We start from the raw sequence: 12,500 nt of genomic DNA on the forward strand, positions 1-12,500 counted from the left end.
CCCAAACATCTCAAAATCATGATTCATTAATTTTATGAGGAAAAAGACCACATTCGCAGCAACAATTGGCATAGTCTGAATATTATAAAAACCAAAACATCATCAAAACCATCACAAATAGCTTCACAATCCAAAAAAGTCACAACCAGAAGATATGACAACAATCACAAAAAGCATCACAATGATCAGATATATTGTTGCAACCAAAATATATCACAACCATCAAAAATATCATGGCTACCAACAAAAAAATTACATCCACCAAAAAAGATCACAATTATTGTCACAAGAAATGATATTGCAAATATCATCTACAAGACAAAAATCACAACCATCATATATTATAAATGTAATCACAACCAAAACATCTCACAACCCAAAGAACAAAAAAATCCCAAACAAAACTAGATATCTGCGATCACAAAGGGATCACCTGTGACTTGCACTTGGTCCGCAATCCAATGATGGCCATATTTTGTTCAAACCACCATATGACATTCAACTTTAGGGATAAAATGTAGATTAAGAAAATGTGTCCCCATTTGCACTCTATCCATAAAAATCAGAGGAAAATTATTCAAGTTATGATAAAAAATGTTTTTTGTTAACTGTCAAAATCCGAAAAAAGTGGGTCGACACAAATCAAATATAAGGTGCACAATTTCAGTGCAGATCCACTATTATGATGCTAAAATATCTTGGAAGACCAAGCAGTCTTTGAGATTCGGCATTGGCAAAATTGAGCAATGACAAAAAAATGGGGTTTTGGTTTTTTTCAGACCACCATTTGACCTTGACCTTTAACTCAGAGGGGTATGATGCAAATTAAGCATAAATGCGACTTGCTCTTGGCTATCCAGATAGTGCAATTAAGTTCCGATTGGACAAAATTGAGTCGAGTTTTGTGGTGAAAATGTTAAAATGTCTGGGTCATGACCTTAAAATTAGGTCAAGGTCAAAAAAGTTTTGTCAACCCCACATATTTTTTATTCATGTTATTGATACAAAATCTCATTCTGAAAGTCCCAGCTGGTTCCAAGATACAGCTCAGAAATTGATAGTTTGGTAATTTGGAGTGTTGAGAGTGCATGAAGAAAAAAAAAAAAGATTAATTATTTTATAAATGGTGGTTTAGCACTCCTGGGGTCGAAGAAACTCTGTGGCACCATTAAAAATTGGGGGTGCCAATTGTGGAAACAAACCCTACAACAGCAATAAACCTTCTCTTATCCTATAGGTGGAGACTTAAATAACACAATTATCATCAACCAAGAGAAAATCACAACCATCATGTATCACAAATATCAACTGAGACAAAATCACAACCATTATACATCACAAATATCATCACGACCAAAACATCACTCGCCACCAAAAAAACCCCATGAATATCCTCACAACCAAAGAAAACAAACATTATCAATCAAGACAAAATCATAATCACCATATACCACAAATATCACAACCAAAACATCACTCTACCAAAAAACACATGCTGGATCATCAAAGCAAAAAACCCCACAAATATCAGAACCAAAGCATCACTTACAACCAAACAAAACTACAAATGTCATCACAAGCAAAAAAAAAAAAAAGGGGGCAATACCCCTGGGTGCTCACCTAGTAGCGGCTGGATAAGATAACCAGGGAACTACTGGAAGGCATGGATGACCCACAAAATATATGACGGAGAAGAATGTAAATACCTATGGATTTTTTTTTAATGCCGTCAACAAGTTTCATTGGAATTGTGCGTGTAGTTTCTATGAAGAAAGCAAATACCTCTTTTGGGGGGCAGCCGCCCCATAGATCGATCCCCTTAGATGACGATTTATCTTATGGTATGAACAATCTTTGGTACATCATGGGTGATGAAGATTGTGGTGAAGTTTCATTGGAATTGTGTGTGTAGTTTCTGAGAAGAAGACAATACCTATTTCGGGGGACCACTCCCAACCCCCCCCCCCCCATCCCACCCATTTCGACCCCTTTATATCTCTTTATTTTAATAGCATGAAAAAACTGGTACATCACGGGTGATGAAGGTTGTGGTCAAGTTTCATAGAAATTGTGTAGTTTGGCGAAGAAAGCAAATACATATTTGGGGAGGGGGGCAGTCCCCTTTTCAACCACCATAGACCCTGATTTTTATAATGTCATGAATAAACTTTGGTACACCATTGGTGATTAAGGTTGTAGTCAAGTTTCATCAGAATTGTGTGTGTAGTTACTGAGAAGAAGGCAAATACCTCCTTTTGGGGGCAATCCCCTCTAAACTCCCTCCGTCGACCCCCTCTGACACCGATATTTTTTATTTCTTTTTAAAATGCCATGAACAAACTTTGGTACATCATGGGTAATGAAGGTTGGAGTTAAGTTTCATCAGAATTACATGTGTTGTTTCTGAGAAGAAAGAAAATATCTATTTTGGGGGGCAACCTCTCTAGACCCCCTTGGGGCCCGATATATATATATATATATATATATATATATATATATATATATATATATATATATATATATATATATATATATATATATATATATATATATATATATGTATATACACATATACATACATATATATATATATATATATATATATATATATATATATATATATATATATATATATATATATATATATATATATATATATGTGTATATATATATACATATATATATATATATATATGTATATATATATATATACATATACATACATATATATATATATACACATATATATATATATATATATATATATATATATATATATATATATATATATATATATATATATATATATATATATACAAATATCTATATATATATATATATATATATATATATATATATATATATATATATATATATATTTCTGTTTTCCAGACAGAAAACACAAATATCATCACAAACAAAGAAAACACAAATATCATCACAAACAAAGAAAACACAAATATCATCACAAACAAATAAAACACAATTATCATCACAAACAAATAAAACACAATTATCATCACAAACAAATAAAACATAAATATCATCACAAATAAATAAAACACAAATATCATCACAAACAAACAAAACACAAATATCATCACAAACAAACAAGACACAAATATCATCACAAACAAACAAGACACAAATATCATTACAACCAAATAAAGCACAAATATCATCACAACCAAATAAAGCACAAATATCATCACAACCAAATAAAGCACAAATATCATCACAACCAAATAAAGCACAAATAACATCACAAACAAATAAAGCACAAATATAATCACAAATAAATAAAGCTCAAATATCATTACAAACAAACAAAACCAAATATCAACACAAACAAAAAAAAACCTTATCATCACAAACAAATAAAACACAATTATCATCACAAACAAATAAAACACAAATATCATCACAAACAAATAAAACACAAATATCATCACAAACAAATAAAACACAAATATCATCACAAACAAAGAAAACACAAATAATCACAAACAAAGAAGACACAAATATCATTACAAACAAATAAAGCACAAATATAATCACAAACAAATAAAGCACAAATATCATCACAAACAAATAAAGCTCAAATATCATTACAAACAAATAAAGCACAAATATCATCACAAACAAACGAAACAAAAATCATCACAAACAAACAAAACACAAATAGCATCACAAATAAATAAAACAAAATTATCATCACAAACAAATAAAACACAATTATCATCACAAACAAATAAAACACAAATATCAACACAAACAAACACAAACACAAACAAACACAAAACACACCAAATAAAGCACAAATATCATCACAAACAAATAAAGCTCGAATATCATTACAAACAAATAAAGCACAAATAGCATCACAAACAAACAAAACAAATATCATCACAAACAAACAAAACACAAATATCATCACAAACAAACAAAACACAAATATCATCACAAATAAATAAAACAAAATTATCATCACAAATAAATAAAACAAAATTATCATAACAAACAAATAAAACAAATATCATCACAAACAAATAAAACACAAATATCATCACAAACAAATAAAGCACAAATATCATCACAAACAAATAAAGCACAAATATCATCACAAACAAATAAAGCACAAATATCATCACAAACAAATAAAGCACAAATATCATCACAAACAAATAAAACACTATTATCATCACACACAAATAAAACACAAATATCATCACAAGCCAAAAAATCCACAAGTGTGTGTGTGTGTGTGTGTGTGTGTGTGTGTGTGTGTGTGGTCGTATGGCAGCTGAGCTACCGGGTTAGCTATCATTTCTTGAAGTGCGACTGTGTCGCTGATGCAGTGCCCCTCCACCAGTACACATACTGGAACTGGTACTCATTTCGCCGACCTCGGAAGGATGACAGGCTGAGTCAACCCCCTGGTGTATTAATTCAGCAGCCGACGACGGGGATTGAACTCAGGAACCTAGGATCCCAAGCGACCACCCTAACCACCGAGCCAACACCAGGCTCACAAATATCATCACAAGTAAAGAAAACACAAGTATGATCAAAACAAAATAAAACAAAAATAAACCAATGCCACCCGCAGGGTGACCCGTATCTTGCCAAAAGGTGACCACGTGTGACTTCTTTAAGGTCACACTGAGGTGAACAGAGCTGCTATCCACCAGGAGCGACTCCTTGAGGAATATCTGCCTACGAGAGATTCCGATGAGAATCGTTCTACAGAGTAACCATGAAAAATACGCGTTTGCCTCATAACGTCACCAAATGATGTCATAATGTCTCAAGCTTGACATATCCAGAAAGCACTCATCGAGGTGTTCAATTTGAGGTACTACACGATATGGTTCCTAAAACTTGAAAATTTGACCTTGGGTTCAAATATGTTTGACCTCAGGCGCTAACCATGAAGGTCAAGGCCAATCGCCACCAAAAATTAATCAGCTGAGCGCCAGACCATGAACTATATTCCCATGAAGTTTGAAGACGATCTGATCAAAATTACTCAAAAAATAAGGGTTTTGTCGACTCCCCTCATTTGTGACAAAGTGACCTTGACCTTTGACCTTGACCTTCAAAATTTTGTGCACTGAAAGGGACCTCTATAGGCCTCTGTTATGCGAAGTTACAAAAATTTCCAATGATAACTGTGCTCTGCAGAATTTTTTATACGTGATTACAGACAAACAAAAAAAAAAAACATACAAGCTGACTAACATATCTTGCAAAAACTTCGTTTTTGCAAGATAAATATCATCACAAAAAGAGAGAGAGAGAAGAAAGGGGTTAGGAGAGAGGGGATAGGAAAGAGGGGAGGGGGGATGAGAGAGAGGGGAAAGGAGAGTGGGTAGAGGAAAGAGATGAAAAGGGATAGGAGAGAGGGGAGAGGAGAGAGGGGAGAAAGAAGAGGGGAGAAACGAAAGGAGAAGGGAGAGGGGGGAGAGAAATAAAAAATACAATCCTCCCTTTCAATGCATATGGATTGCAATCCATCCATCCATTGGGACCTTACTCTGTACAGAGCATTGGTCACCACTCCAACACTGGCTACCAGCAAGCTGGCACTCATTTTGCCAACCTCAGAAGGATGACAGGCAGAGTCAACCCCACCTGGTATCAATTCAACAACCAAGTGGGATTTTAACTCAAGATCCCAAGCCCACCACCCTCATCATTAAGCTAACACCAGGCACGCATATGGATTGCAATGGCAAACCACAATTCATGGTAAGACCATGTGCTCTTTGTTGTATTAGGATGTGGTGAGTGATGCCAAGAGTGGTTTTGTTGCTGGCACCACAGGATTACTACATTTTCTTCACACCATGGTTTTCTGGAGAGGTGACCACTGATCTTTGCTTCAACAAAACCAGCAGGCCTTCACACATTGAGTTAATTGACTATAAATGTGTCACGATGCTGGATATATTGTTTATCCCATTATCACAGCAAGGTACACGTTAAATTATCTTCCTTGTCATTCAATCAAAACCAAAGCTCATTTTTATACAAAACTGTTTTCACATGCTTAGTTAGACGATGTGATGTGCAAATGTAACAGGCAATGGAATGAACATGACATGAGTGTAATCGGTTTGAAAGTCAGCCATGTCCATAAAAGACCTGATTTCTAGGGAAATCTTAAAACTTATCTTAGCGAGGATCGCAAGAAGATATTGTGTTTTATGTGAGATGGAGAGAGTTGGCTAACTGAGTAGAAGGCATGAATGAAGAGTTCACATTGAATTGTCTTGGAGAAGCACATGTTGATCACAGTCCATCAATGCATCCAAATGTGTTATCATTTGTGTCCCTCCCAAACGAGGCTAGAATGTAAAACCCTTATCAATATAACTAACCCAGTTGTTATCTAGGTTTATCAGTAGGAACCAGCCCTTGTTATCCTTCATGTAATATTTAACGAGACAGAGCCCTCCCAACTCCGACAAACAATGGCGAGGATCTTGGAGCTTGTGCTGTTCATCATCACGGTGAACGTTCTCTGTGGACATGCGGGTATGTTGCCTCAAAGGAAGTCCTTTTGTAAATGACGATCACAGTCCATGAATTATGATATTAAGTACAATGTGTAGCATTTAGCTTCTCTGTTTGCCATTCCAATCTGATCAATGACCTCAATGCTATGACCCTATGTTAGATCTCTCTCTCTCTCACGCACGCACGCACGCACGCACACACACACACACACACACACACACACACACACACACACACACACACACACACACACACACACACACACACACACACACACACACACACACACACACACACTCTCCAAATGTCTGCAAATCATCTGCCAGTGCATTGGTTTACCACTTGCCATCCTTGTTATAAACGTAAAACTATACATTGATACCTGTATTGTGTTAGCCTCCTTGAAATATGTCGATAGTTCCTTCCTGGGCTTCAAAAATTGATGGGAAGATATCCCTAAGCATAAACAAAGAGTGTATAACGAGTTGTCTTGTCACGTGAGGAGTGTGGAACAGGTTAGACAATATGGTGAAGAGTATGTGTAACAAAATGTAGACATGTGAGGATTGTGTGTAAGGTTGTAGAGAATGAGCAGTGTGTATAAAAAAAACTTTGTACAATAACACAAGGAGGAGGAGGAGATTGGGACCATACTCTGTGCAGAGCGTTGGTGCTGCCGAAGCAGTCTCCTTGGCTAGTGGACATAATCCTGGACGGGTCGCCACTCCGACATAGGATACCAACATGCTGGCACTCATTTTGCTGACCTCGGAAGGATGACAGGCCAATTTAACCCCACCTGGTATTAATTCAACAGCTGAGCGGGATTTAAACTCAGGACACTCGGATCCCAAGCCTACCACTCTAACCATTAAGCCAACACCAGGCATAATAACACAAGAAGTTGTGAAACAAGTTGGACAGTTGGAGAGTGCACAAAAGGTGGGATATTATCATATGTGCAACCAGTTGTACAGTATCGTATACACAAGATGGCGGCACACTTTCCCCGTTGTACATGAAATGTGTGTGTGACACCTTGTACATAAAGTCTAGGCTCATGGAAGCGAGGTGACAGAGGGGCAGTGGAGACAACACCCAGACATAACAGCGAAATGAATCAAAAGGAGGAGAGGGAGGAAAGAAAAGCAACTTGCAAGTAGATGGGAGGAGGTCAGAGAAGGTTGATGAGGCTAGAAAATATAATTGGTTAAGTATGGAGGTTGACCTGAGGTGGTGATGTAATACTGACTTGAAGCCCTGGAGGGAAGAATGGGATTGAACATACTGAAGAATGAGGAAACAAAATCAGCAGAAAGTTACTGTAAGAATGCATATATCCTGGAGTTGATCTGGAGGAAAGAAGGGCTTCGAGAACATAAGGAGCTCGACTGGAGCAAAGGCTGTAAAACACAGAGGGGCCAGCAACCTGTCTGGGATGTGCAGTCGACTCGGCCTCTCATTGTAGGAGATTTCAATTCCAGGAGAGATACATGTGATGTTAGGGGGCTAGACTATAGGAGAGAGCAGTACTTCATTGAGCTGCAGCCAAAGGTATTGTAGGCTGAGTAGTTCTGATTTTTCAAAGACTAACTTGTTACGACAGAGGATGCATAGACTGGCTTTGGAGGCCAGTTTTGCGATATGCTTAGCCAAGGAAAGTTAATGGCTGATGGTGAGTTAGAGAAGTTCAAGAGATTGACCCTCTTCAAGGGAAAGACCATGGAAATAGGTGGGATAGATTCAATATCCTTCCACAGAGATTGTGATCATGTGAGATTTTCCAAGAAGGGAAGCCCCTGCCTCCTTTCGAGGATGTGGAGTCATTAATCTGCGCAAGATGAAAAGAGTTTTTTTTTTCCCAGAGCATCGGAGAGGTCTTTAATGAAGAGAAAGGAGAGGATAGGGTCAAAATGCTGCCTTGGAAAGCTCCAGCCTCGACTGGGAGAGGACATGAAAGGTAGACTTTAATGTGAAAATTGTGCAGAAAAGATTTGATGTGAGTATGAGGAGGTTGTTAAACAACTGCACAAAAATCGAGTTTCTTGTGCTTGAATAATGTAAGTAAATTGCATACATTTCTCATTATTCCATGAGTCAGTATGCAATGTCCCCATTCCTGAACTCTCCTTATCTGTTTAGTAATACATTAACAGTTATAAGCTCCATGCTGCGCATCAGTTTGAAATAAACAGTAGAATGTTCGCACAATGATGGACAGAGTTGCACAATGGTCCATTCTTATGGACTCCACACTGCTGGACTGTTCAGTATGTTATCATATTTTCAACATAAATCAGATGTAATTTATAAACACACTCACCTATTCATGTTTTATTCTTGTATTATAGCTTTGATAGCACAAAATGGTATTATTTATTAATGGTGACATTCTCAAATTGATGAATTAGATGAAATTTTTTGCGAGTACTTATGTCTCACATGATGCCGACAGTGTCGTATACCTCTCACATGTCTACCGCAGCTGTTTGCAAATAGAAAAACAAAAGGGCTTTTCTTACTCGTTTGCGTAAAATTAACTTGCTTTTCCATTCAAGCTGCTGTGCAGCCTTAAATTCCTCTTTATCCTTCGCCCCTGAATCCGTGTTTGAAACTCAGCTGCCCCTACTGCTTATCCACATGTTTTTTGCCATCGGCTGGCAATTTGAGCTTGGCCCGAATCTTTTCTGACCCTTTCCGAAAGTGGCCCAAAGTGGGATGTTGCCCGCTATCAGTATTCTCTTCTCATTTCTCTATGCTTTAATATTCAAGTGTCGCTGTTTTATTTATTGGAAGAAAAAAAAAAGCTACAATGAATTGTTGGGGTTGTCGGACGCAGAGCGATGGCCCCCATCCTTTTGGTTTTTGCCTCGAGGCTTCGGGAAATGGAACCACTGACATCCATCGAGAACTCGTGGTGCATGGAAACGATAGCTTTTTCCATGACTTGGGTCGACTGTAACATGGGTTGTGGGAGAACCTGTATCTGCTCGAATCCAGGTTTTCAACCCGGGTTGAGTGATGAATGGAAATGAAGCAAAAGTTGTAAAACTGCCTCTGGATGTGGTGGTTCAGCTTTCAGACTGCCCTGCAACATTAATAGGAAACCTAGTTTATCTCTGTCCAAACTGGTGAGAACTTCTTGAAGATAGCACTATTTTTGTTTTTATAAATCCTTGTATATAGATGAGTCGGCCGCTTGATGCCTTGGTGGGACATTGATCAAGAGGTTAAAGATCCCACGGTGTCTCGAAAACAGTGGATTAGTGTCACCGTCATCTTGTTGAATTTCAAAATTACTTCCCAAAACCACACACCTCATTGGATCGGTGATATGGCCTCGCTCTGGTCCCTCTCTCTATCGAGTGCAGCCTGTGGCTGCTGGTTGCATCATTGGTTGGGATGCGGCTATACCATTGATGCAGTATCCCCCTTACCAGTACAGTGGTGCTCATTTTGCCGACCTCAGAAGGATGACAGGCTGAGTCAACCTCCTGGTGTATTTTTAATTCAACGGCCAATGGGGCTTGAACTCAGGACCCTAGCATCCCAAGCAGCCACCCTCACCACTAAACCAACACCAGGCTGATGTCGCTCTGGTAAATGATGCAACTAGCAGTGAGTGGGGCATTCGAATAAAGAATTGAACTTTGCATGGAATAAACTTTCATATTCTTATTTTATAAGGAGCATTAAACACTTCAATGTGTTGAGACAATCGTGACATGTTTGGTTGTTATATACCATTGTCTTCTGCAGTATTCCTAGACAGTAAGGAAGCGAAGAGTTTGCTGCAGCGGACGAGACGAGAAAACAGTTTGTTTGAGGAGACAAGACAGGGAAATCTGGAGAGAGAATGTGTGGAAGAACAATGCGACCAGGAAGAGGCACGTGAGGTTTTCGAAAACAACGTGGAAGTGGTGAGGATCAACCATGTTACCTTCATCAATGGAAATGTATCATGTGGTTTCATATATATGTATGTATATATATATATATATATATATATATATATATATATATATATATATATATATATATATATATATATATATATATATATATATATATATATATATATATATATATATATATATATATGTGTGTACAGTGCTCCCTCACCTATCGCGGTTGATGCGTTCCAGACCCACCGCGATAGGTGAAAATCCGCAAAGTAGAAACCACATATTTAATAATTTAAATATATTTAAACACATTTTAAACGTATTTTAAACCATTATACAGCATCCACACACTCTTATTAACCTACCCCACACACATTTAATCAGTTATAAAAAAAAAAAAAAATTTTCATCGGAAATGCGACTTCATGGGGCTGCAAAGCCTAAGACCAAAAATAATTTTAAAAATACTATTTGTACTATAAAATATAAAAAAAAACGTATTATGGGTACTGACCTATGAAGATATGACGATGATGATGATAGCTGTGCAGTACTGATGACGATGAAGATGACGATGATGAGATGAATGTAGTACTGCAGAGCCAAGAAGAGCATTAAATCTCTTATAATGGAGGCGACTTCTACTCTTCTACTTCCACTTGAAAACCCGCGATGTAGTGAAGCCACGAAAAGTGAATCGCGATATAGCGAGGGAGCACTGTGTGTGTGTGTGTGTGTGTGTGTGTGTGTGTGTGTGTGTGTGTGTGTGTGTGTGTGTGTGTGTGTGTGTGTGTGTGTGTGTGTGTGTGTGTATGTATGTGTCTCTATATATATATATATATATATATATATATATATATATATATATATATATATATATATATATATATATATATATATATATATATATCTCAACATTCAACCATTCAACCAGGAGGCATGACACCACAAGAGATACATTTTAAACGTATAAATACAACATGGAATTGTGGGTTTGTTTAACAGTACATTAAGGGACAACCTGGGCTGACAGAATGGCCTCGAGGTACACACACTCACTTCTTAGCTGCTAAGCTATCTACCCTGGGTTCAAATCTTGGTCCAGCTATAAACTGTCATCCTGCTGTTCCACCAACTGGGACAATCGTCATAAACCTCCGCCATCGAAGATCGGAGGTTACCATTTTCACCCCTTTCTGTTTGTTTGTTTGTGAACAGTATTACGGAAAAACCCCTTGACGGATTTCGACGAAACTTGGTGGGGGGGGGGGTGAGGTATGGTCCAAAGATCATGCCATTAGATTTTGGACTTGGTCCCCCCCTCCCCCAAAAAAAATTGTTCGAAAAAAAAATTTTTTTTTTTGCATTTCTACATGTTTTAAGTGATTTCCAACCCCCCCCCAAAAAAAAATTGTTGGAGAAAAAAAATTTTTGCAACATTTTTTCAACAAAATTTCGATTTCTATTTTTTGCATTTCTACATGTTTTAAGTGATTTCCAACCCCCCCCCCCAAAAAAAAATGTTGGAGAAAAGAACTATAACTCTGTCAGCACTGTTGACATAATATTTAATGAATAAGATAGAAGGTTCACTTGAGTGACCCAGCAGTATTGGCGGCGGAGGTTTTGCACTCTCCCGAGTGCTCCCCCTTTAGTTACCCTTGCATTTGGGTCCGTGTTTGTTTGTTACTTCGCAATTATTTATTTATTTTTTGATGAGTAGGTTGATCGCTGCCTCCGTTTGTTTGTGTGTGTGTGTCTGTGTGTTTGTCTGTCTGCTCGCCTCCAGCCAAAACCGCTCAACCGATCATTATGAAATTTTCAGAGATTAATGTCACCAACCCTACAACGGTCCCGCATTAATGTTTCGTAAAATTTAATCTCCCGAAAAGGTCTACATAGGCCAATAGGCTAATTTGAGCCAGATTTTCTAAAAATCCTCAAATTTCATCCGATTGACTTGAAATTTGAACAGGATTTGAATATCAGGTCAGTGAATTAAACCACTGATTACTCTCTCGATACTCCCCGTATCTTTGCTTTCAGCAATTTCTATTCAGTATTTCTCACAGC

General features: G+C 37.5%; 1 protein-coding gene across 1 annotated transcript in view; it reads left to right on the plus strand.

Moving 5' to 3' along the window:
* The first annotated feature begins 6,387 nt into the window (after nt 1–6,387).
* F2 (coagulation factor II, thrombin) overlaps nt 6,388–12,500 on the plus strand; it is a 105,641-nt gene continuing 99,528 nt past the window's right edge. Inside the window, exons 1-2 of the mRNA XM_085881854.1 lie at nt 6,388–6,540; nt 10,282–10,442. Coding sequence (XP_085737980.1) covers nt 6,477–6,540; nt 10,282–10,442 — 225 coding nt within the window. The 5' untranslated portion in view covers nt 6,388–6,476. The remainder of the gene's footprint in view (nt 6,541–10,281; nt 10,443–12,500) is intronic.

Source organism: Eptatretus burgeri, chromosome 5, assembly GCF_056783735.1.
Source record: "Eptatretus burgeri isolate ZD-2024b chromosome 5, Ebu_testis_v1, whole genome shotgun sequence".
Taxonomy (NCBI): domain Eukaryota; kingdom Metazoa; phylum Chordata; class Myxini; order Myxiniformes; family Myxinidae; genus Eptatretus; species Eptatretus burgeri.